Consider the following 27,552-nt stretch of genomic DNA (forward strand, 5'->3'; position numbering starts at 1 on the left):
CATTACATATTTAAATAATATTTAGTTTTAAATACACTTTTATAAAAATAAACTTATAAGAAATAAAATTTGAGTTAAAAATCCTCACTGTAATTTCTTGCAAAAACTTTATTTACTAATTGCATAACCTTACAGTCCATGATTAACAAAACAGATCAACCGCCTGGTTGATTTTACACAAGTCAAACTTATACGCATCTACAACTTATAATGCACACATTTCAATCAGACTTAAAAATAACTCAACTTTAAAACAAAAAGAGTAAGAAATAGTTACTAAGATATGTTTGAATGTTTCTTTAAATTTTAATCGTAATTTATTTTAGGTCACATCACTTCTCATATCTTATGGTAAATTTTACTCCAACACAAGAATCTTAGCATATCTCACTTTAATAACTTTTTTACCTTGTTAAATGAAAGATTGCTCTTTAGATATAAAAAAAAATTAACTTCAGATTTTACATTTTATGTAATATCAAGACACTCTAATAAAGATATTAAACATCACAAATATAAATTAAATTTTTGCTCTTATTATATTCTCTAATCTTGTGCCAATTTAGCATTTGAGAAGATCCAAAACGGGTGGACTGTGGAGACTAATATTTACATAAAGAAAAGAGCAGCAGCACCCACATATCCATGGATAATTCAGAAAAGAAGTTGTTAAGATATAAATAACGATCTTTTAAGCATCTTTGAGTTTTGATACATATATGTATTTTTTGAATCCATCCTGTACTTATTTCCGCGCTGATGGCTCCAAATCACAGCGGAAAATTGGCAAGGATAATATACAGAAACAACAAAAATAAGTAACAATGAAGAGTGTCAAAAGATTAAAGAAGACCAGAAAAAAGATGTAGGAATGAAACATCCCAGTGATTCTGGCACTTCTTTCCTTTTTTTTTGACTGTGGCCGGGGGAGGTAAAGAATCATAATAAAATGGCCAACACAATACATATAAAAAATCCCTCAAAAGTCAAAAGTATACCATGACAATGGGAAAGAAATGAAAAAAACCCTTAACCTAAATCACCTTAGAGCCACGAGACATGTGGACCTAAAGGATTAACAGTAGTAACAAGCAAAGCTTGAAGTATATCCAGCGATATTCTTTTATTTGTCCATAAATTTAATATATAGGTCCTATGGTTATACCTGAAACAATGAAAATACAATGTTTCAGTTTGATGACTAAAATATGATAGTGACTACAGTTTCAAAAAAAAATGTACAGCACTACCGATGCATTCTCTGTTAATTTGAAAAGAAATTAATAACGTATTTTCAGTGTGTGCCTCTAAATTCAGAAAATTACTAGTGAAATTGGTTTTCAAAATTTTTATGTCGTGTAATATACAAATTTGAAAAGCCAATTTTACTTCAATTTTCGTTTTTTGGAAGAGCAGATTTTTTACTGTCAGCCATTCAAAACTAGTTCAATATGAATCCTAATCAGCTGTTTTTTATGTTTGCCACAGGTGCAAGTGTCAACCACATAATATAAAAATTCCTTGCATAAATAAAATCAAGAAAATATAATATATATATATATATATATATATATATATATATATATAACATGCCCCATTTCAGAAAGCATAGAGGCAGGGTTTGAGAAACTTACAAGATCCCTAAACAGCCATCTTCATTTCTATCTTCTGGTGAGGGTCATATCCTATGAGCTTGAAATCGGCAGCAACAAAGGAATCTATATCTTTCTTCTTTGGGTTTATCTTCAAAATCTGAATTGAGGTATAGGTAATCAACAAGGAAAAGGCAGTTTATACGAGTGCATAATTGTAAATATTTTGTGGGCATCTACGTCAAGCAAATGTTTTTTTTTTAACATTTACACCTACCGGAAAAGGTTTTGGTTGATTCTGAAGCTGTTCCTGCAAAGGTCTCACATGATTGCGGTAAACATGTGCATCCCCGATAACATGACTAAAATCACCCGGAATAAGGTCTGACAAGAACAGGATATGATATGGTTAGATCAGTCCGATATCTGATGTCAATTTACTTTAATATAAAAGCCGTATTTCCGTATTTCTCTACGTAAGATTACAACCCAAAAACATCAGAGCCACACCCAAACCTATATTTTTCGTTTTAAGGGCCTTCTAATTTTTTAGAGAATCTGGTTACTGGCATTCAAAAGGACTATTCTGCCATTCCATACAAAAAGTATACTAATCATAATAATACAAAATCTTTGTGAATCATAACTCATTAATCAGCTTAAAGTCATTTAAAATAAAATAATGACCAATCTGTATCATGAAAAGGAATTAAGATGCCATATACGTCTGACAACAAATTTAAGTCTATAACAGTGACATAATTTGCTTACCACAAACATGAGCAATCATGCATGTCAGGAGAGCATAAGATGCAATATTAAATGGCACCCCCAGGCCCATGTCCGCAGATCGCTGATACATTTGACACGATAATTCCCCACTTGCTACGTAAAACTGCAGGAATTTTTTTGTTGACAAAACATCAGAGAACGAGAGAAAGAGATAGTTATTCCAAGATAAACGCAAATATAGCTGCAGACCTGGGCAAACATGTGGCAGGGGGGAAGTGCCATCAATTTAAGATCAGATGGATTCCAAGCTGAAAGAATGATCCGTCGATCATCAGGGTTATGCTTTATCTTGTTAATAACATCCAGAAGCTGGTCAAATCCTTGGCCAGAGTAGTCAGCATGCATGTCAGTATACCTGTAAAATGACGACGGAAAATAAGGAACTAAGCAAGGCCACAAAATGATGCCTAGTGACATATAAAATAAAGGTACATCCACCTACTTGGCTCCAAAGTGCCTCCACTGAAACCCATAAACAGGTCCTAAGTCACCCTCCTCCCTTTCTCTCAAACCAATGCTGTATATATATTGTAAATCCAGTTAACAAATGCACGGAGAAGAAAAAAATGTAGTTCCCACAAAAATTAGTAGGTCATGCTTGCCTATCAAGGTATTCTCTAGATGCATTGCCATCCCAGATATGAATGCCTTTTTCTTGCAGCACCTGTCAATACAAAATGATTTCAGAATAAAATTCACTCTGGTCGTATCTCACTTCCTAAACATAAATTCACCTCCTAATTCACCATAATGCCAATTTTATGGACATAGGGATTTATTATCAAAACTAGAGTCAACTAATCTAAAACCCCTAATTCATGAACATAGGGACTTATTATCAAAATTAGAGCCAACTAATGTAAAGCCGGCTTACAAATTCTCGAAAGCCTCACTTTATCACGACGTTTAGTCACTAATAAATCATTGAACAAGAAAGGTATTGATATCTTAGTCATCCGTGCACAGATTAATAAGGATCCAAACATATTATATCATTTTGATTCACAACACAATGTATAAGTTGATTAAAATTTTGAAAGAAAAAAAACAAGGAATAATGAGTTGGGTAGAAGACTCCAAAGCTAACCATGGGTCTATCCCCATTCTTTACCAAGCTAAAATAGTATCAAGTAAACCAACCTAGTTCCCCAATATTTGGTTCGTGCTAGCGACTTTGTGAACAGTAACATAACTAGAAAAGGGCATGTATGCACGTCTGCGCGGAAAAGATTGGTACAGATATCATTACCTTGGCACTTGTTGAGCCGCTGATAAACCAAAGAAGCTCCTCAACAACCCCTCGCCAAAACACTTTCTAGGAACCAAATGAAGAAATGATGTCAACTTTTATATCATGAAGTACAGTATATATTCTTCTTCAGTCTTCATAAACTTTAAAAGTGACAACAAATCAAAATAACATAAGGAAACGAAACACAATAATAAGAAATTACTATGCAGTAGTTTATACAAATTCATACATACCTTGGTTGTTAGAAGCGGAAAGTTTCTGCGCAGATTAAACCTCATCTGTGGAATTATAGAGAAGGTGTAAACATACATATAAATCATTGCAACTGCTGAACAGAACAATCAAGATATTACCTGGCAGCCAAATTTCGACAAGGTACCAGTCCCTGTCCTATCATCCTTAATTGTGCCTTCAGAAATAATTTCTCGAACCAAACTTAGATACTTAAACTCCTCATGTCTCTCATAAATGAATTTTGGAAGAAAAGAAAATTTATTGACCTCAAATTTTAAAGAGTCTGAACCATTATCAAAAACTGGATCAGCATTCTGACCTAGGGACTCAGCCGGAGAACTCCTTACACGCACATAAGTGGTGAAAGAATAGCGGAGGTTGTCTTCCACCAAAGGAAATGATGAATACCATGGCTGAAATAGAGAGGTATCAACTCGAGGCATAAAAGTGTCACACTCAATGCTTGCCTCAATTTCTGTAATATGAGCAGCTTCGCATCCAGGTGCATTAAGAGCCTCTCTGTACATAACAATTATCAGCTACACCACCAGTAAAAGAAAAAGCTTAATATGATTACAAAACGAAAGAAGCAGGAAGGTAAAAAAATATATATATACCTGAATATCTCACCACCTCCTGTAAGAAATACTTTCTCAATTGACAGGCAGTACGGAGAAGCAGCCAACAGTTCCATAGCAGAAGACACACTTCCACATATTACAACATTCTCTGCAGTTGCAATATCAAAGCTACCCGAGCGAGTCAGAACAACGTTAAGGCGACCAGGAAGAGGCCTATTCTCAGGAGGGATACTCTCCCATGTTTTTCTACCCATCACAACGGCATTCTTCTTCCCCGGATCAGACGTTATAGTAGTGACCTCATCAAAAAATTTGAGATCAGTGGGTAACGTCCAGGGCAATTTTCCATCCTTAGAAATGCCCATATCTCTGGTGGCAATCACTACTGCTTGGTAAGTCCTCTGTCGAGGAGGCTCTGACTTGCCATTGCCATTGCCATTGGAAATCACAAAAGAATCACTTGCCATCAGAGGACTCAAAAGCCTGCACAACAAGTTAACAACACAACCAGTTCATAAAAAAAAATCCATCCATCCAACAAATAAATCAAAGACTCCCAAATATAAATTAGTATAAGAAAAATTTTCAAATTCCAGTCACCTACTAGATTAATCATAAACAAACACTGTCATCTTTCTCATCGCATTCACAATAACTTGGCAATAGTAACAGAAACACCACACAGTGAGACCATCTAAACAATCGAGAAAGACAATAAATTAAGAAGCAAAATAATCTCTACAAATATTATCACACACTGCGTACCAACCAACATCAACAAACATAATCAAAAATTACATAAACAACACCAGAAACAGATTCAAAATAATAAAAACATAATCTAGAAATACAGGAATCGAAACTTGAACAAAGATACACAACGGATCTAAAACAGACTGACCTAACAACGTTGAGCGAACAATTTTCTGCTTCTGTCTGAAAATTGCAAAATGTGAAGCAGAAAACAATAGTGAAAGAAAAAGAGAAGCTGAAACTGAAAGTCAGAGTGTGTAAAAGAGAAGGAGAAAAGAGTTTTATTGGCAGAGAAAACAAAGGAATGGGAGAGGAAATAAATAGAGAGAGAAAGCGAAATAAAGAGAGAGAAGAAAATCCAAAACCACAGTTGACGTGAAGTGCCGCCAAGAACGCGTGCGTTTCTCTGCAGTGTACGTTACCGTATAGTGAATTTCTATACATCTTTTTACACTTTTTCATAAATGCCCTTCCACCAAACCATACACATTTATTTTAAGTAAGACAAATATTTATATTTAGTTATATATAACCAACTAAATAAACATCTTGATAATAAAATCAACCAATATTTTTAAAAGAAATAATAAATTAAAATTAAATTAAATGATCATTTGTGATATTAAGGTGTATTAATTGAATCTAATGACAAAGTAGTTATTAAAGTAGTTAATTTTAAAATTCAAATGTAGTGGTATATTTAAAAAATCAACAATTAACAGGATTAATAATATTAGGATAAGGAATGTGTATTCATTTAATAAGAATGATAACATTTCAAAAATAAAAAATATATTGACTATTATTTCATATATAGAATCAATATTTATTTAATATAATTATTTTTAATAATAAATAAATATTTTTTTAATATGTAAATTATATTCAAGTTTACATTGAATACATATTTTTACATATGAACTATATCTTAGATTTATTATAGATAATTCATACATGATAATTTGAAAGGATACAAAAAGTAAGAAAAATTGCTAAAAAAACAACTACTTTAATTCAAATGGGTATATACATTAATTAGTGTTACATTTTTTGTAATAAATTAAAAAATTATTTAATAAATAATTAATGAATTGTATTAAATATATGCATCTTATCAACTTATTAAATTTTATTAAATCCTTTATTTGTACAGAACTATTTTATTAAGATTATATACAGCAACTCTACAGTCATATTTAATTTACTCAAATATTTTTAAATATATATTATAAGATTAATTAAATAAAACATTTTTAAATTGTTTACTATATTAAAACTTGTAGAAATCATTTAATAAAAAATTAATAAATAGATATGATGTTTATTAAATAAATTATATATACATGGAAGATTAATCAAACAAATCATTTAGTATTAAATGGTTTTGTATTATAAAATTATAAAAATATTTAATGAATTTTAATGTATTTGAAAGAATTTATTAAATAATGTAAAGTAATGGTTCATATGCTCTGAATAAACTCAAATGAGAATAATTTATCTTTATTCATGATTTCTTTTACCGAAATTTTAGTAATGATTTTAAATGCCCAAATTTACTTTTTATATGATTCTATCAAAATGATATGTGTTCCCTTAAAAAAACATTAATTAGAATCAAAGAATACTGGTTCAAATTAAAAATAATTTAATTGTTAAAAAGCATAAAATTGCATTTTTAATATTTTTTTTCTTATTATTTCAATAGAAACATTTAATTTTTTGACCTGTAACTTATCTACTGGTAATTCAACAATCATAGTCAGTCATGAAAAAAGCCATAATTTCTTTTTAATGAGAAAACGTTGAAATATGATTTTGATATGTATATTAGATCAATGTGATTTTGTTTTTCTTTTGTATCATACTGCTCAAAATTCATTTCCTTGATTTTTATTTTCTGGTATTTAAGTAATTTTAGCCTTTTAATTTTTAAATGTATATAAATAGTTTCACTTTTAATTTAATTATTTATTATATTCGTACTTTTTTTACAACATTGGAAAGGATAACAATGATAAAAACCTGCTACCATATTTAATTTAATACTGAATATATTCTAAAACTCAAAAATAAGTTCTGAATCAAAATAATAAAATCATTAAGATTAGTGTAATAAATTACAGAGAATAATTTTAAAACCAAATTATATATTTTGTAAAAAAATATCAAAATTACAACTGGGAGAAAAAAAAAATCAAACTAACGGTATAAGTTAGTTGAAGGTTACTATTTTAAATAGAAGTTTAATTTGGTAATAATATGAAGATTGCGAGGGTGTTTTTGGAATTCAAAGATGAGGGATAATTAAAAATACAGGTACGAAATATTAATACAAAAGTGAGAAAGCAAGTATGGGCCCCACAGTGCTAAGGGCGGGAAATTCATATACACCCAAAAATATTGTGACACCTATCAAATTGCATAGTATATTCCGCTTATTGATCTTGGTCGTCCACGTGGCAATCACATGATACATCTAGCTAATGAATTGCTATTAATAAATAATGTAGGTAGTAAGTTAATTAGTGGATGTCTTTTTGATTAGATTAGATTATCCAAACACTTATATTTAATTTTGATTTAAGATATTTTTTTCTTGATGAAATCTTGGCCGTCCATGTCTTCATCAACAAAACACAAAAGTAACTTACTTTCAGTTGATTTCCTTTTTCATTTGAAACTTCCCTTATGTAACGGAGATGTGTCAATTTTGGAACAGTTATATGAAAGTTATGTCAGTTGGTCTTAATGAATTTAATTAATTTATGAAATTTTAATTAAAGAACTATTTTAGTCCTGGAAACTACCGAAACTTTTAATGGATTAGGACAGCTTATAAGTAAAATAATAATAATAATAATAATTATTATATGGTTTCTTAGATGTCTTTTTGATATTTTATTTTTCAAAAGTTCACTTCAATAACTTATTCCGACATCTAATTGTAAACTTTTGTCATATTATATAGATTAGCTTGGTAAAATCTATATTTTATTCAAAAATAATACCTAAAAAATTGTATAAATCTTGATAAAATTTTGTTTTAATGTTTAAAACGATATATATATATATATATATATATATATATATATATATATATATATATATATATATAAAAGAGAAAAAATAAACATATTTTGTACATTAGAAAGAATTTTTTTGAATGATTTATCAATAATTGTTGTGGAATGTTGCCCCTTAAGGCAAGAAAGTATAACTAAATTTCTATTTATGGATATATTGTTTATGGTTAACTTTGAAATAGGTAAACCCAACTGAGAATGTCAATAGGACGAGTAGAATACGGATAATAACTATTTTGTATGCTACATGTTGGATAAATAATATTTGTTTCGTCCTGTATTCATATTTGTCAGTATCCATTATATAAATATCTACATAATTTGTTAATATTCATGAATATTCATGGTACTCGCGGGTATTTACAAAATAAATAAATAAATATTTAACAACATATTTTAATTGTAAATTCAAATAATATACAATACATAATCTTCGTAAATTTTAAACAAAGTCCAAATAACTCATTTAAATAATGTTGAATGACAGTTTAAAAAGAAATAAATTTCGTTTAAACTAATTGATAAAAAAATAACTTATTCAAAATCAATATGTTAATATTTTAATCATGCTTTTATTTATTTTTAATTTAAATTAGAGTATAACGAGTATGGATATTCACGGATACGGATACTATGATATTCATACTCGTTCCGTTAAAATGTACTTGTACCCGTTATCTGCAGATATCCATTTACAATATTCATTTTCTACTCATTTCGAATTTTATCTACAAATACCTATATATTTTTTTAACATATCTAAATCCAACCGGTAAAAAAGAGTAACAAAAAATAAAAACTGAATTAAGAGCATACAAAATTTTCGATTTTTTCTCTTAAAAATAATAATTCGGTAACACTAATGTTGGAATATGTTATCCGTGATTGTTTGGCGATGATGTTTTGTCATTATTTGTGCAGATGGCTTCCCATGCTGTGATGCTTACAATCACAGTCTGTCAATCATCTGTTTCGTTATCTTTTAGTCGAAATATCAAAACTACAACACCAGTGATAATATTATTTAGTTACAGATTTTCAATAATGCTCACAAAACACAACAAAAATCTATTAGTATTCTTTTATACATTCATGCCCATGAAAATGCAGAAAATAAAAAGTTTTATGGTTTATGGTAGCATGAAAACATGGTAAAGTTAACTCTTAAATTCATCTGAAAGAATAAATTACGTGGGAAAGAGGACTTCAACAAAATAGACATGGAACCATAACTTGCCTATTACCATTTTTCTCCGTTGGTAGATGAAAGTAGTTGGAAAAAATGAACCTTCCATGTTTGTCTTCTTTCTTCTTTTTCTTTTTGGACCAACGAGCCTTAACGGTTGAAAGAAAATCATAACCTTCACACACAAGTAATGGGTCTTTCAAGAGATTAAGTAAAGAGATTTATTAATAAAACATAGAGTTAAAATTGTATTATAATTTTTAATTCAAAATTTTAACACAATAAATTTATAGATATATTTTTATTAGGGTTAAATATGTTTTTAGTCCCTTAACTTTTAGTAAATTTTGAAATTAATTTATTTTGAAACTTTAGACTAATTTAGTTATTATTATCTTTCAAAATATGTGGATTTAGTCATTTTAATCAAATTTTGTTAAGTTTATTTGACATTTTAAGCGTGTTTCATAATAGTATTTGACTTAACATTAAAGCAAAAATGTGTCAAACATTATAAACAAATCAAATATAATCCTGAAATGCGTACGAAACATCAAATAAACCTAACAAAATTTGATTAAAAAGACTAAATCCACATATTTCGAAATATGTAGAACTAAATTGGTTCAAAGTTTCTAAATGGACTAATTCCAAAATTCACTGAAAATCAAGGACCAAAAACATATTTAACCTTTTTATTATTATTCAACATGTCCACTCTCACTTAATATGAGAGTTAAATTTATTAAGAATTAGATTTTAAAAGTCAAATTTAATTTTATAAATTCAATCGGTCAATATGAGGTTTTCAGCACCTTCCAAAATCACTTAGCCATAAAATTAAATATTAATAATGGTCCGATAACAAGCAACAATAAATTTAACAAATAACAAATCTTGCTAGTACGTGCTTTCAATGACTCTGACCAATTTAAAAATAAACTTTAAATGTAACTCAATCTAAAAGTTGACTTAAATAAGATAAGATTTATATTCATTTGTATATTATAAAATCGTTTTATTTCAATTTAATATAGAATATTCGACAAAACACATGTTAATCCAAAATCAATCAAGTAGAAGTACAAGATTAATCATCATAGATACTACAACATTCAGGTGCAAATTTTCATTCAAGATATAAGAAGCTTAATTTCAATCATTATTACTCTTTTCCATTGTAAATTTTTCCCAATCTCATGCAGGGAGAAGCTACATTATGAATTGGCCAGATTATAGCACACCGAAAAGCAGAAAAAGAGCATAAGGTTATGAAAATGGAAGTAGTTGAGTGATGTGGGTAAAATATATTGTTGAAATAAGAATGGATGTGTTGAGAATAGGATTTATGATCTACCAAATAGGAAAGAAAACAGTTATAGATTTCGAAAGATGAAATTGTAAGATAGAATATCACATTCAATAGACATAAACCTTATAACAACCAAAAAACTTAACTCAATATATATACTGTTTTTTGCATTATAAGAGCTCCAAACCACATACAATTTTAAAATTAGGATACTAAATCATATACATTTATGTATAATTGGCCAACCTTACAAATACAATCAGTTCAGCAAAGTAAATTACAATATTTCAAAATATATAGAAATATTTTCTAATTAGCATACTTTATAACTTTGTATTAGGAGAGAGTTTCATAATTTATAAAATATTTAAATAGATGGAATTAAATTAATTTTATTTTATACTCTCTCTTTTTTTATTTTACTTTTTAAATGCTAAAAGTAATTTAAATTTATTGAATTTTTAATTTTATTATTTAAATAAAATACTTCACTTGTCATTATTTAAATAAAAATTTGTTAAATATCGAACAATTTTTAATATTTTAAAAATATCAATGATATTTTTTTAGTTGATCTTAGATTGATGCTATTATGTTATTAAAATTGATCAATTTTTTAATTGAAATTAATAAAAACATTTTCTCAAATAACATTAGTTGAAATTATTTTTAACTAATCACAATTGTATAATTAATATTACCGAAAGATTTTTTTTGTTAACTTTTATATATTCTATAGAAATAAATCATAATATAATTGATCTCGGCAATAAAAATACTTATTACAAAGACGTTTATCAATAAAGAATACTGGATTACATATATTACCAAAATTTCAACCATTAATACTGAAACGGAGAGAGAAATAAAAACGATACATAAATTTATATACAATTTAAAATTATGTAATTTTATAAGTAATTCAATTACTCGTAGAATTTTATAATTTAAATTTCTTTTGAAAGTCTGGATTAGCACAAAACTGTGAAGACATTATTAAATTATTTTCATTGAAATATATAGATAAGTCATGTTGGAGATTAAGAAGTTAGCATGAAAATACAAAGTGTTTCTATATTAAAAATGATCATGTTATTTTGGTATTTAAAAACCTTTTACACCCACTAAACATTACTATTATATCATTTAACTATTATTTTTTTTCAAATAAAAAAATAATTTTTGAATGGTTATTTTACTCTTGAAAGTGAGTTTTTATAGTGTCAAAAAATCATTTTCAAAATAAAAAATCTATCTGTCTAATGATATATCGTGTAAACAAACTTATGTATACACGAAGGTCAACAAACACGTATCTTGATTTTGTTAAAATTATTATTAAGTAGGAAAAAACTTTTATTTTATTTTTATTAATCTTATATATTTGTTTTTCTTCGTTGTCTTCGTCTTAGATTTTTATATATATATATATATATATATATATAATTATCTCTTTTATGTTCACATTTTATAATATTTATTTTATTCTTAATTATTTTATAAATATTTATTTTGTCTTAAACCATTATTTTAAAAAAATATATATATATCTTATTTTTTTTTTAATTTTACATTTAACAATTATTCTAAAAATTAATTATATATTCATTATTTATTTTAACTTAAATTTTTTGAAAATTAAAAAATCGAACGCAAATATGCTTGCGACATCGCATGCATATATGTTTGCTAGTGTATATTTATAAAAAAGACAATGTGTTTAGGATGTATTTACATTAAAGTGACATGGTAATCTAAGTATAACGAGAATAATTAGTTATGGTTAATCAGAGTTAAAGATATATTAAATAAACATATATGTTAAAGAAAACTTAGAATAGCATGTAAAGCATAGTTATGTGGATGAATTGGTTGGGTTGCGTAGTGCAGAGAAGGAGAAAGAAAGGAGTGGCATGCATTTCGCCATCTCCATCTGTATTCCTTCTAGTAGCAACAGAAGCTCAAAAAGAATGATGCAATAATATAAGTAAACAAACAAAAAACAGCAAACCCTAAAAATGAGTTGCACCAACCTCGCTTCCTTTTCTGGCACACTTCTATATATTGTAAGAGACTTATTCGGATCATAAATTTACATTTTCTTTGCTTCTGCAACGCCTATATTCCTGCAACCAGAGGTATTTCATCTTCTATTCCCTTTCATTCTACTCCATTCTCTCTCTCTCTCTCTCTCATGTTGATTCATCAACTTTTCGAACCTCCTTAGGTTCCACATACCTTCTTCAACTATCATTATATGTATCATTGTAAGAATATCTTTGTTCTTTTTTCGCTTCATGTTTTCTTTTCCAATGCATGCTGAATGTATTTGAAAAAGGGTTCATGTTGGTGTTTAAAAGAAATGGTTTTTCAGCTTCTGACATGCTTCATGTTATTTCATGGCTTAAGCTAAGGAGTAGGCGCATGTGTGATAATTGTTGATTCTCTTCTACCTTACGTCTGTTCTCATTTGAGGAGCTTACGAGGTTCGATAATTAATCATGTGTGACATTGTAGCTGTGCCCTCCATACCTATCACAGATCGACCTGCTAAAGGTGCTAAATCTATGCTTTTTCAGTTTAGTTGATTACTTATATATATGTTACTGTGAAATAAATTTCTGCACACCCTTTTGGTAATGATGTTGAATTTAACAGCTTTGTTTGCATGCTGACATGTTCAATGTATGAAGATGGGAAGATGATTATATCTGATGAAAATTCTGTGAGTAATTTTGGTTTATGCAAAAGCAGGTGCTGAGATGGAATACTCAGAGGATGATAAGAAAAAAAAGCTTGGCTCTTTTAAGAAGGTTGCAATCAGTGCATCTTCAAAGTTCAAGCATTCCTTGCATAAGAAGGGGAGAAGGCATAGCAGGGTTATGTCTATTGCTATTGAGGATGAAGTTGATGCAGAAGAGTTGCAATCAGTTGATGCTTTTCGCCAAACACTCATCTTAGAAGAGCTATTACCCTCAAAACATGATGATCATCATACGATGTTAAGGTACCCCTCACAACCTCAAAACGTTATGACTTATTTTCTTGTCCATTTGTTGATTTACTAATAGTTTTAGTATAAAATGGTGACCCAGATTCTTGAGAGCAAGAAAATATGACATTGAGAAAACAAAACAAATGTGGGCAGATATGCTTCAGTGGAGGAGGGAGTTCGGTGCTGACACAATTATGGAGGTAAGGTCATAATTGTGGTCATTGAGATAAGGTCAATTTATAATATATAAATGGATGCAAACTTAATTTTATTAGTCAGTTTTGTGAGGTTTAGATAGACTTCCTTTACCATCGTTGGATCTATTCTTAACGTAGTATTCTAACAGAAATTTCTTTTGTGTTGTTGTTAAGGATTTTGAATTCAAGGAGTTAGAACAAGTTCTAAAATACTACCCGCAAGGGCATCATGGAGTTGATAAGCTAGGGCAACCTGTTTACATAGAAAGGTTGGGTCAGGTTGACTCTAACAAGCTGTTGCAAGTCACAACTTTGGATCGCTATCTTAAGTACCATGTGAGAGAGTTTGAGAGGACATTCGCTGTTAAGTTCCCTGCTTGTTCCATTGCAGCCAAGAAACACATTGACCAAAGCACAACGATCTTGGATGTGCAAGGAGTGGTATGTATGAAAATCTGCAGCAATACTATAATACCACATGTGTAGCTTTTACTTTACAAACAAAACCAGAAAGAGTAAAAGTGCACAAAAACACCTTAATTAACATTTAGGAGTTTCTCTATTTTCTGTTGTTCGATCCCAAATCCGTCGAGTAACATCGTTAGAGTTAGAGTTAATAAGATGCTATAAGTTTAGATATCATTTCATATTATAACATGTTTTATATCTAAAAGATGTTTCACATGAATGCTGACAAGCATCTATATTCAGGGTCTCAAAAGTATGAACAAAGCTGCAAGGGATCTCATCCAACGTCTTCAGAAGATTGATGGTGACAACTACCCTGAGGTACTACTTCACGTTCCTAACTAAAATGTCACATTCTGAATTTAACCTGACTGAACTTTTCTTTTCAGACCTTAAACCGTATGTTCATCATTAATGCTGGTTCAGGATTTAGGCTGTTGTGGAACACTGTCAAGTCATTCCTTGATCCTAAGACCACCGCAAAAATCCATGTAAACATTTTTTATACACCTTTCAATGTTGGTTTCAGTGAAGTAGGAGCTCTCAACAGATTACTGCTTTTTTGCCAGGTCCTAGGTAACAAATACCAGAGCAAGTTGCTTGAAATCATTGATGCCAGGTGAATGTTTTTCTCATTCTCATTTCAATTCTAATTTATCACATTAACGACATGCTGAGAGATAGTTTAGATTGAGTAAATAGTAATGACAATCTCTGATCATGTAACATTGATTAATGAGGATGTTCTTTTAACATGTTGGTTGTGTATATGATATGTGATTGAAGAGCAACATTACCATTTAAGGCCATACATAACGCATTGTTCTTATATCATTTACCAGTGAACTTCCAGAGTTCTTGGGTGGTACTTGTACCTGTGGAGACAAAGGTGGTTGCTTGCTTTCAGACAAGGGACCATGGAATGACACAGAAATCTTGAAGGTAGTAAGATCAAATTTGTTTTTTAGTTGTGTGATTAGGAAACGATAGTAATGAAGTGATGTTTTTTTTTTTTGGATGCATTAGATGGTTCAAAATGGAGGAGGAAAATGCAAGAGGAAAAGTTTATCCAGGATCGAAGTGAAAACCATCATTGAAGATGATGCAGCATGCCAAAAGGTACTCGGTTACCTACTTCACAATTTCAAATTCAGTTTCACTCTGAAACTTTCTTGCCAGAAAATCTGATGACTTTGTTTTTCTTTTTTCCTATAATCTTAGGAACGCGATTCTTTAAAGAAAGAATCTGCAGCTATGGAGGATCCGGGTGCGGCTCCAGAGGTAAGTTTCTTAGATTTTCGATCATTGGATGCTTCCATTGTATATATATTTATCTATAACCTATAGCCTATGTATCTGAATAACAGTGAGTAATTTTCATGGTGGGGAACAAGAACTTATTGCATGAAATATAAATCAAATGTTTGATGAAAACATAACTGCAGGTGACATTTGCACCAGGGAATAAATCTTGGAAAAAAGCAGAACAAAAAGATCAGTTAGCCCTTTCTAAAGATTGTTTATCTAGCAACAACAATTCTAATCGGTTTAGAATCCCATTTAGTGGTGGAATCATGTCCATTCTTATGGCAGTGATAACAGTTATCCGCGTGGCAAAGAAAGTGCCAAGAAAAATCACTGGAGCTGACATGTTTGGTAACACAGCATATTGTAATAGCAACGAGATGAAAGCACCTGCAATTTGCATGGATGATCAAATGGCCATGATGAAGCGCATGGCTGAGCTAGAAGAGAAGGTGAATATCCTCTCTAAGAAACCTGAGATGCCACCTGAGATGGAAGCATTGCTGAATAAGGCTCTTAGCAGAATCGGTACGCTGGAACAAGACTTGGCTATTACCAAAAAGGTATTATATTATTGGTTTTCCTTCATACTACAACCTCATCATCATTTGAGAATAATAAAAACTCTTATACTTTTTCCTCTTTCTGTAGTCACTTGACGATGCCCTTATCCGACAAGTGGAGCTTCAAGGTCACAATGATAAAAAGAAAAAGAAGAGGATGGTAAGTCTTATGGTATTATTTTGCTTTAGTAAGCTATTATAATGTATGATACTTGTGCGTAGTGCTTTCTCTTACACAAGATTTTGGGTTCGTGATTGCAGTTCCGCTGGTAAGGTGTTGCTATTGCTGTCTGACCTCAATCAAATATTAACATTAGCATGAGTTGTATATTTTCGGAGGCGTTCCTTTTATCAGCCCCATCGGATCCAATTACATTCACCTTGTATAATTTCTCCTCTACTCCAATTAAATCTTCTGTATTTATACAGTAGGACACTCCCTCGCATATAACTATGTAACGAAAATTATGTGTTAAAATAATAATTTTTACCCTGTCAATTAATTCCTACAAGTTGAAAAATGGATGTTTGATATTATTAGTACATTGTTTTTTTCTCAAAATGTACTTACACTGACTGGTTGAACCAAATGACAGACGTTTTCGTCAGCTTAATCCCCTGTTCCTGTGGTAATAAAGTCGTCCGTGTGATGAAGTGAAGTTGGTTCCAACAGTCTGAGACACTCCACTTAGTATTTGATTGACAAACGGAACTTCACTTCAACCATCTACGACAGCAAAAAGGTTATGCCAAACGAATCCACATATTTACTGTATTGTATCATGTACGCACAAGCCCTTTACCATCATTAATTTGAGAAATAAAATTACCATTGTTCGCATGCCTTATTTATGCGGATTTAACACGAAATATGTTCCGTTTTATCTAAATGCCTCGGCACCTATAATGTTGTTGAGGGATTATTTATTTTTTAGCTTTGTCTCCCCTCGATATCCCAAAAAATCGATAATATTTAAGGAAGTCATGAGAGCATCAGAAGGACAAACGCTTCTCCAATTAACAGAAGACAATCACACCAAATAAACACAAAGGTGGGCAGAGCAAAAACAAGGGTTGTTTTAATCCGGAAAAGAAGCTATTAGCTATACACGAGTTTGACACAACTCTTGTACATTAAACAGAAAATTAGTGTTCAGGGATCAACCTAATGTGTAAGGTATCGGCACTAGGAACACCTTGATTCGAAAAAACGCCCTCTATCCCAGAGTTCCTTTATCAGCCAGCATAAACTCACCAGCAAAACTTCTTCTGATAAACAGCAATATATAAATATATAAATATCAGACATCTGCATAACATCCATAAAACTTATTAAAAATATAAGAGACAAACTTACCCGCGACTTAGCATCTTCTTGACTATCAATGTAAGCAAGCAGCTCTTCTTGCCTCATTAATGCTTCATACAGAGCCTATTGAACAATCCAGAAAGTACAAATGTAACAGTATTCTTCAAGTAAGGAAACAGTAAGAAACTAAGTACTCATCACATTTTCACGGTCAAATATGAAATTCACACCCAAACATAAGCAGGAGAGAAAAATACATGTATGCATAAAGAGAGCAAAAGCACAACTGCAATAACAAATTTGCCTCTAATTCACCATGAAATGAAACTGTACATTGAAATCTAAAGTAACGAAACTGCTATAACACAAATACACCCGTTTACCAACCAACACACGACATATAACCCTGATTGGCTAAGACGTGATATAGGCAAGCAAATATTGATTTTTCTTTGGTGTAATTTTTTAACTTAAAATAACTATCATACCTCAGTTCCATATAGACAAAAAAATTGGTTAGAATCCTAAATAAAAAAAATAAAAAATAAAACAGACATGAAAATATTGCATTTATTCATTAAAAATCTGCTCATCGATATATTCCTGTAGCAGCCAGCTAACAGGAAAGGTATTTCGGTTTTGCATTTAAAAATAACAGATAAAATAAGACATGGAAACACCTCAACGTAATTATCACGACTGCAGTTTTTCAAAGAATCATGAATAAGCGAAAGTATAGCATCCTACCTTTTTGGTTGCAATTAGCTCTGCTTCCAAAGCATCCACTCGACATACAGCAGCATTTAGCAATTCCACTTTCTCATAAGGCATCTCAGATGGCTTAGATTGGAGTGTGTCAACCTTCTCTTCAAGCTCACCTAACCTTTTCACCATTGAGGAAAGGAGATTTGCCTCTCTGTCTTCTGGAGTTGGTGACGGAGGATGATTGTCTTCGCTTGTTGTACTAACGGGTGTCTCTGAAGTGCACTGATCGTCATTAGATGATGAGGCTGGAAGTTTCTTGGTCACACGGTATGCGACTGAATGGAAGAGGGTAAACAGCATCATAAAGAAAGCAGTTAGAGCCCCCAACATCCGAGCTGGAATTCCTATGGGAGTCTGTGGAGGATCAGGGAGGGAAGGTGTTCCTGTAATACAAAATTCAATTTAACAATCCTGAAGAAAACTAAATCAAAAAATTGAAATCAAGAAAACAAGAAAAGAACTAGCTCTTCCTAAATCTTAAAGCCAGGGACTTGTGCAATTGCTTATAATCCCAAATAAATCCCGCCCTGACAATACAAATGCTAGGTCAGGGACCAACTGTTCCAATAACTTAAACTCTCAAGTCCGGGTCCCGAAACGGTTTGTCTCTAACTGACTACAAATTATAGAACACAATAAAACCCCATTTCATAAGTTTTAGTTTGCTTTCGTGTCTATCATCACAGTAAAACAAATTCAAATTTCAAAGCAAAACGGGATTAGTTTATAAAAACAAGGGGGAGGATTACCAAAAAGAGCATGAGCGTCAAAAAGAAAATCAAGTCATGTATTCAATAGCCTATCAAAAAATGAGTTCATTTGAATCAAACGTTGATTAACCAAAATTCATTATTTAATTGGGTATAATCTTTTGTATAATGACACAGCATAAGGCCAAAACTCATGACATTGATGCCCTTACAGCCATCAAATGTCCTGCAAAAGTTAAAGCACAAATATCACTACGCTGATAAGGAAACAAGTTTTTACTGATATTTAGAACAGAATGCAGATATAAGATTTTAAACAACGCAGTTATGTTTTAAGCATTGGTGTTATTTTTGATGAATAAGCACCATGAGAAGATTCATACAACAGGTTAATATAGTAACAATAAGCTAGAGTTGTTTAACCTTTTGAAGTTTGAGCCCTCTGGAGTGATGCTTGTTTGTTCCAGCTAGCATCAACAGCTTTGTCCACCATCGGAACATATTCATCATACCCAGCCAAGTTACCACCACCAACATAGATTGACTTTCCAACAACCTTAGCCTAACAAAGAACACAAAATGTAAATAGCTTCAGTGTTTGGAATACACCAGGGAAAATCCTAAGAACAAGTTCCTTGAGAAGTATTATCATCCTCATTAAATCATTAATTAATATGAATATCTTCTGCATGTAAATACAACTGATCAAACACATGTTAAATAAAAAAGTAGTAGCTGCAAGAATGATCAGAGAAAATTTTGCAGACAGTAAAATTAAGTGGAGATGCAGGACAGAAGAACTACAATCAATGAATTGAATGAAACTTCTACCAATTTAATGAAACCTATGAGTAACCATATCAGAAGATCAAGACTTACTTCCTCACGAACAGGTGTCAACCTAAGGTGAGAGTAGCTCTTCATCGCTTTTGGAGAAGCAATATCTTCAGCTTCAGACCCTGATTCAGCTGTGGATGTGTCACTACCTTTTACCTGCAAGAAAGAAGTGACACAGTCAATAAGGTAACAAAATGAAAAGAGGCCTGAAGAGGTACAAAGGAATCAATTCAGCCTCCACCGGGTTCAACCAATAATAAACCATACAACATATTACCATTGGGTATTGTGGTCTGGCATATGCAATAACCTTTCCTTCACTGTTTAGAACTTTTACAACGGGCCTTGCTCTTCGTGCTTCACCACTAAGAATCATCTGCAAATTTCCCCGTGCAATTAACAGTTAGCATGTATCAAGATTCGTATGATATAGTAAGTCTTGAGCATTTTAGAAAGAAACATCAGTGTATATAACCTTCAAAATTTCCGGGTTTTTCCAGGGTCCTTTATCAGATCTGAGGCAACCACCCTGATCTGCACATGTACATGTACCTCCCAGAAATTCCGGCAACTCGCTTCATTAGTGCACAAAAATATTAGGCAAATTGTTAGTGATGGTTAAAAGGTAAATACATTATTAATACAAGCATATAAATTACAAAATTTCTAACCACTTGGGTATAGAGAAATAGCCCCATTGTGTACCTGGAATCAATTACTTCCAGCAATTTGCTTTGATACTTATTTCCAAGAACCTAAACAATATTTCCAAACAGGCACTAAGCAATGTCAGCAGTCACAAACCAACAAAAAAAGGAGCCTTAAGCGACTAAAGATAGTAGTTTTTACATACATGGATCTTTGAAGTTGTTTTGGGATCAAGGAAAGACTTGACGGTGTTCCACAGTAACCTAAATCCAGGGCCGGCATTTATGATAAACATTTGACAAAGAGTCTGTATTATTAATAAGAAAAAACATATCAATCATCCTCAACCATTGACACCTTGGTAAACGTCATTCTTTAAAATTTTGGATGAAATCAAAACAGGAACGTAACGTAACACAAGATTACACACAAACCGATATTACTCACCTCAGGGTAGTTGTCACCATCAATCTTTTGTAACCGCAAAATTAGTTCCCGGGCAGACTTTGTAAAGTTCTTGAGGCCCTAAAAGTTGAAACTACACCATAAATTTGCCGAATGTCACAGGAACACACAGACACATACAATGAGAAACAATTAGCAGCAACATACCACTCCTTGAACATCTAATATCGTGGTGCTTGAATCTATGTGCCTTTTGGCGGCAATTGTGCAAGCAGGAAACTTTATCTTAAAAGCTTTCTCAAATTCCCGCACATGGTATTTCACATATCTATCCATGGTTGTAACCTGCATAAGTTTGTTCGGATCCACTTTCCCAAGTCTCTCAATGTAGACAGGCCTTCCCTCCCTATCAACACCGTGATGACCATGCGGATAATACTTCATAACTTCATTTAATTCTACGAACTCAAAATCCTAACGCAAACACAAAACATTAAGCAAACATTATCCAGAATACGCCGCAATCCACAACAAACAAATCCAACCACCACAGATGCTATTCTTGAACCCTACACTAAACAGCAAACATTATCCAAATCCAATCTGCACTCACCTCCATGATAGTGTCAGCACCAAACTCCTTCCTCCATTGTAGCATATCAGCCCACATATGCTTTGCCCTTTCAACATCAAACTTCCTCGCTTTCAGAAACCTGCAAAATGTATTAAAATTAAAATCAAGCAAAAAAAAAAAACAATCGAGTTTGTTCATTTAACACCTCGCATTTATCTGGTTAATGCACACCTTAACATGACATGGTAATCATCGTGTTTTTCGGGGAGCATTTCGTCGATGATCAAGGACTGGCGAAATGCATCAACGGCCTGCTGCTCCTCGAAATTCCGAACATCCTCAATGGAAACAGAGCTGACACGGCCATCGCTCTTCCTTCTGCTGCTCTTCTTCTTCAGCGTGTGCTTGAACTTGGACGACGCATTCAGCGCCTTCTTCTTGAGAGATCCGATTCTGGTCCTCCGTTCGTCCTCGGAGTTCTCAAAATCAGATCTCCGCTCCTTCTTCTCGTCGCTCCCGGAGAAACCTTCGAAACCTGCAAGGCAGAGCCAAAACGAATCATTTCATCAGCAAAATAGAAAACCTCAAACCCTAAAAAAGAGCTCGCGAGAGAGAAAGAGAAAGTGAAGTTACATGGTCTGGCGAAACGGTCGAGAGGCCCGGACATTGTAGTGTGAAGAGTCAGTGTGAGAGCAAAGCCGCATTCAGCATTCAACAAACCCTAAGATTTCAGAGAAACAAGAAGAAGAAGATGAAGAAGAAGAATGGCGCGAGTATTGAGAGTGGAATCGCGCGCGTGGAGCTGGAATAAGAAGAGAATGTTCGGGAATCACGAGGAGGAAGAGGAGGAGGAAGGAATGGATGTTTCACTCAGACACTGCTCTCTCTCTGTCCCTCTGCGACACTGTGCGTACAGTGAGTTTTGCTTTTCCAGTTTCTCACCTATGTGATGGAATATTTTATTTTGTTTCTTAGGTACGGTGACCGGAGTAGCCGGTGAAAGTTAGGGACAGCTAGTACAGACTGACACGTGGCGGTGGAAAGAAAATTTGTAATTGACAAAGATCGAGTGATTTGGTTAGCAAGCAGGCCTAATCACTGGTGGCTACTGCCTACCCTATTGCTCTTGACCTCTCACCCAAACATAACAAAAAAATTCTTCTCTTCCTTATTTATTACCAATCATCTAATTATTATTTTTTTTAATTTATAATATTTAATAAGTAACAACATCTTATTTCTGCACGAAAATCTAGGATGAAGCTTTTGTTCAGTTATTATAATATTTTTAATGTAATTTTCATATACACGAATTAAGATACGCTAGAATCATAGAGGGACAGTAACACGTTTAATAATTTAAGAAACAAAGTGTCATTATATCATTTACTTTAATTAATTAACTATAACAACCCATTACCGAGTTAAGAAATGCGACGTTTTAACAAAAGATAAAATAATTAAAAGATAAAGCTGAATTATCGCCGAAAAGAAGGGTCGTGGGGCAAAATCCGTATGAAACGTCCGTAACGGGACCCTCCATGAAATTTCTTTGTCGTTGTTGCATTGCTATGACAGTTGTGGAGGATGATGTTGACCATCTTTTGGGGTAGGTATCTATTTGAATTTCATTTTTTGAACTCCGTTACTCTTTTTATTTTTTATTTCTCATATTACAAATTAATTTGTTTATGGTAAACTCTCTTGTTATCTTCTTTTTGTAATACAATCTATAGAAAACCATTTTTTTTCTAAAAGTTATGTTATAATTAAATTGCAGGTCAATATTTGTAATACGTTTATTGATTTTAATATTAATCACTTTAAAAAATAGATTTAATGTAATATTTTTAATTTGTTAGTAATGGAACATGAGATATAAGATTGACCATATAGTAAAAATTGAAATGAAGGATAGTCTAGTATTTTTTTCTTGTTTATGTAATTGCATAGATTGTTTAAATAGTAGATATAGATAAGAGTACGATTAAAACTATAGAAAAATTATATTATGATTCTCGTCCTTTATTTCCTGTCTTGACTTAGTGTAGAGTTAATTTTAAAAAAAAAAACTCAGCTATTTCAGAAAATAAAATAGAGTTAAAAAATGGGAATGATAATATTATTGTCTAAAACTATAATAACACTAATGTTATCTTAAGAATCTAGTAATAAAAATAAGTTTTTTTTTTTCTCTAGATAGTCTGTACATGAAAAGCAAATAACATGTCAATTGTAGTATTTTCTATTTCTATGTTTTACATTTAGATGTTTAAAACAATGCAAATATATATCTTGAGAAAAGTACTACTAATGCGGTTTATAAATATTATAACAAAGTGACTATATGTATTTCTTAAAAAATGTATTTTGAGGATAAAATCATAAAAGAAAATACGTAGTGTACTTTTTATTTATGTAAATTGTGGTTTTAGTCTGTTTAATTTTTAGTTTTGTTTTGCATTATGTTAAATCAGTTTATAAAAAATAAAAAGTCTTATGGGTCTTGTAATTATCTGTTTAACTTTTTTGTGCATATTTTAACCTGGTTTCCTTTCTCATTCTTCAATAATAAAAAAGGGAAAATCTCTTCCTTGCAACAAAATAATGCTTTTTACTTTATGCTAACTTCGAAACAAGTTGCAACTTTTTTATTAGTTCTTTTGATTTGAGTAACCTCTTTTTCATGATAAATGCTTCAAAGAGAGGCAATCAATGGTATTCCCGCGTGAGATCATGTTCATGCATGTCCACTAATTCTTGCATTTTAATTATTACTTGGTTGTCCACACTTTAAGGGTATATTATGCAAAAAAAAAAATACATGTAAGGAAAATTCGATTCCAGATTTTAAAAATTTTAATTATTACATAGACACGTAAGAAACAGAAGTATTATTATAATTTTATTTTGTCTCATGTTCAATGTTTTCATAGTGGTTGTTGTCTTTATTAATTAAGAACATGCGTTTCAAGAAAAAATCCCTGAGTTTGTGAATCGTGTTTGGTGGATTCATATTTATAATTACACTCCAAACTTCAAATTTGTCGAGTTAGATATAATTTATCTTCATCAAAAATATATGATTTAATAGAACTACGGAACACAAGTGTTGTTCAACTTGTTTGTGTATATATTTTTAAAATATTTATTTTGAAATATAAGTGGATGATGTTTGGCTATTGTTACAAAATATTTTCTATTTTTTTATTGGGACTTTCAATTATTTTGTTACTACCATGGTATTTTGATACGACAAACATTGTGTTTCATGTTTTAATTATTTATTTTTACAAAACAAATTTAAAAAGACTTTTTTTTACTGAACTTGATAATGAATTTACAAGTTCTTTCATGAAAAGTGAGTTTTTTTCGGTGTTGGATGAATTTATGTGTTGATATTTTAGGATTTTTGTATTGTGTGGTACATTATTTGTATGATTCGGAGAGTAAAGCGATGAAAGATTTGATGTTCCTTATAATCACATATTTAGCAAACAAAATGTGTATATTTTTATTTATTTTTTTCTATTTCCAAAACACAATAAATTCATTACCAATTTATACTCAGTTATAACAATAGTGTTTGTATACATCAATTGTTATTTATTCAACAATTTATATCATTATACACTTTTAATGTGTGGTATGTAAATCACAATATTAACTTTTTATTTGTAATTTTTTTAAATTCAACAAATTAGGATCATGTGTTATAAAATAATTAGGCAGTTTCCTTAAAAGGTAAATTATAATTTTTATTTATTATACACAATTGCTACATATTATTTTTTTTGTTTGCATGTATATTAACAAAAAATTTATCTTCTTATAAATGGGAGAGAAGTTGAACCACGACCTAAACATCAATATTTATTGGATTAAATATGTTTTTTGTCGTTATCTTTCGATGAAAATTGTAATTAATTCCTCTTTGAAATTTTGACTTAACTTAGTTCTCAAACTTTAGATATACATGTGAATTTAATCATTTTAACTAAATTTTATGAAGTTAATTTGACGTTTGGAACGCGGTTCTCACCTAACATTCAACTAATATTAAAGCGAAAATGTATCAAATAGTGTAAACAATTCAAATGCTATAATGAAATACGTTCGGAACGCCGAATAAACTTAACAATATTTGGTTAAAATTACTAAATTCAGGCATTTCTAAAGTTGAAGGACTAAAAAGTCAAAATTTTGAAGAGAGACTAATTTTAAATTTCACCAAAAGTTAATGGATAAAAAACATATTTAACTCATTTATTTGATAACGCACACATCCACATACACCTGCACGCACACACACACACATCGACCCACCCACTCACACACACACACCCACCTACATGCATGCACACACCTATGCGCATCCATATTTACACTACCAGTTTACATATATCATTAATTTATGTCATAATTCAAATATTTGAAAATTGTGTATTGATGTGAATGTTGAAACTCTTAACAATCATGAAATTCATACTCAAGATCAAAGGGATGCCTAAGACCCAATACAAGGTTTAGTAGGGCTCATGACAACAGCAAGAACTAAACTGGCTTAGTAAACTTTGCAAATGATGATGGATAATCTAATGGATGTGCAGTTGCATGAGGAGGACCAAATGGAGAAGTGTTGCTTACATGTGTTATTTGTTTTGAATGAGAACAAGAGACCCAGTTGCTATATTTGAATAAAAAACAAAATCTTATTTATGTTGTTTTTATATTCTAAAAAAGGTATAAATGATTTCGTGAAGGAAGGATAGACATAATGTTCTAATTATCATTTGAAGTGAGAAAAATTATGTATTACAGTTCTTCCCTAAATAATTTTTATCTCATATAGAATTTGTATTTGTTATGGTGATCTTCAAGACTTACCAAATCTCATTGTTTGTGACACCTGTTTTTATGTTTTTTTTTTTCGTTTATTATCTGTTCTACATGTCAAAATTTGTATTTTCCAATTCTTTAAGTGTTGGGATAGTGTTGTCGCACCTGTGTTTCCACTGGTGTGTTAAAGTATATTTAATTATGATGGAAGTATAATTATGTTGAATATTATTGAAATCATATAATTATGTTGAATATTATTGAAATCATATAATATATATGGTAAATTAATTAAATAGTTTAATTACTCGGATGGTCCCACTTTGGTAGGGGTGTGTGAATCTGGTTTTCGCTTTTTAAAAAATCTTAATTGAATCCAAACTTTTAAAAAATTACCTCAATTAATTTTTAGTATCACATGTGATATTGTTAATGTCACATGGTAGTCTCATTGCCAAAATATAGTGGTAAAATTAATTTTATTAAATATTTTTTAATAAAAAATATTAATATAATATTTAAACAAATATTATATTTGGTCTTAAATTAAGAAGAGACAATATTATTTTATTTAAAAAGATAATAATAATTAATAACATGAGTTAATATCCAATAATACAATATATTAAAAAAATATTTTTAATAACAAATGTTTATAAAAATAATAATAATTTTGATATAAAATTAAAAGTAAGCAATATTAATTTATTTTTATGAAACAAAACTGAATTACCATACTCTGTTAGTATAAATTATTTTTAGGTTCCGAATTTTGGGTGGCCAAACAAAAAATATAAATAAATATTATACAAAATAAAAATATACAAGTCCACCGAGGAGAGATGAGTGCAGACCCGTGACATGAAAGAAGCCGTAAGTAAAATTAATTGGAAAGAGGTCAAACGTAGTCAGAAAAACTGAAAATGTCTGAGAAATGGCAGAAAACAACATTGCATGTTTTTGGCAACCAAAGAAACTTGGGATTGAGTCGAAAGGTTTTCGAAAATGTGCAGGATTTACCCATCATAAGTTCAAATCAACTTCTGATTTGTGCCACTATGCTACATTCCAACATATATGTTCTGTCACAATCGACATAACACTTCAACATGCTCTCTATATATCATTCAAATGCTTTCTTCTACCACT

At 31.0% G+C, this 27,552-nt stretch overlaps 3 protein-coding genes across 6 annotated transcripts; 1 reads left to right on the plus strand and 2 right to left on the minus strand.

The window, feature by feature from the left end:
• Window positions 1–1,088: 1,088 nt before the first annotated feature.
• Window positions 1,089–5,561, minus strand: LOC114168580 (bifunctional dihydrofolate reductase-thymidylate synthase-like). The gene is made up of 12 exons (XM_028053465.1): window positions 5,353–5,561; window positions 4,488–4,934; window positions 3,990–4,389; window positions 3,870–3,914; window positions 3,634–3,699; window positions 2,987–3,048; window positions 2,827–2,901; window positions 2,574–2,739; window positions 2,364–2,487; window positions 1,870–1,976; window positions 1,635–1,752; window positions 1,089–1,165 (listed from the first exon to the last, which is right to left on the minus strand). Exons 2-11 carry the CDS (start codon window positions 4,916–4,918, stop codon window positions 1,642–1,644), a joined length of 1,587 nt encoding a protein of 528 aa, XP_027909266.1. The 5' UTR covers window positions 4,919–4,934; window positions 5,353–5,561; the 3' UTR covers window positions 1,089–1,165; window positions 1,635–1,641.
• Window positions 5,562–12,877: 7,316 nt separating this feature from the next.
• On the plus strand, window positions 12,878–17,108 carry LOC114169359 (phosphatidylinositol/phosphatidylcholine transfer protein SFH3-like). Of its 4 annotated transcripts, none has more exons than XR_003600912.1 (15): window positions 12,878–12,926; window positions 13,198–13,344; window positions 13,543–13,795; window positions 13,884–13,983; window positions 14,155–14,421; window positions 14,692–14,769; window positions 14,838–14,939; window positions 15,018–15,067; window positions 15,291–15,390; window positions 15,475–15,567; window positions 15,670–15,729; window positions 15,894–16,316; window positions 16,405–16,476; window positions 16,578–16,699; window positions 16,913–17,108. XR_003600912.1 is itself a non-coding variant. In XM_028054497.1 (15 exons), coding segments are annotated over exons 2-15 (1,662 nt in total). In that variant the 5' UTR covers window positions 12,938–13,055; window positions 13,198–13,289; the 3' UTR covers window positions 16,914–17,108. The 4 variants fall into 4 exon arrangements, 2 of the variants coding, with proteins under 2 accessions (XP_027910298.1, XP_027910296.1); XR_003600911.1 differs by lacking the exon at window positions 12,878–12,926 and adding an exon at window positions 12,938–13,055; XM_028054497.1 differs by lacking the exon at window positions 12,878–12,926 and adding an exon at window positions 12,938–13,055 and having other exon boundaries at window positions 16,578–16,585.
• Window positions 17,109–17,303: 195 nt separating this feature from the next.
• LOC114169358 (phosphatidylinositol/phosphatidylcholine transfer protein SFH8-like) lies at window positions 17,304–22,503 on the minus strand. Its single transcript, XM_028054494.1, has 14 exons — window positions 22,198–22,503; window positions 21,796–22,099; window positions 21,604–21,703; window positions 21,198–21,464; window positions 21,033–21,110; window positions 20,791–20,892; window positions 20,643–20,692; window positions 20,413–20,512; window positions 20,215–20,313; window positions 19,980–20,093; window positions 19,524–19,662; window positions 18,373–18,773; window positions 17,674–17,748; window positions 17,304–17,585 (listed from the first exon to the last, which is right to left on the minus strand). The coding sequence occupies exons 1-14, from the start codon at window positions 22,229–22,231 to the stop codon at window positions 17,568–17,570; spliced, it is 1,881 nt and encodes a 626-aa protein (XP_027910295.1). The 5' UTR covers window positions 22,232–22,503; the 3' UTR covers window positions 17,304–17,567.
• Between the last annotated feature and the right edge of the window lie 5,049 nt (window positions 22,504–27,552).

This window comes from Vigna unguiculata, chromosome 11 (genome assembly GCF_004118075.2).
Source record: "Vigna unguiculata cultivar IT97K-499-35 chromosome 11, ASM411807v1, whole genome shotgun sequence".
Lineage (NCBI taxonomy): Eukaryota > Viridiplantae > Streptophyta > Magnoliopsida > Fabales > Fabaceae > Vigna > Vigna unguiculata.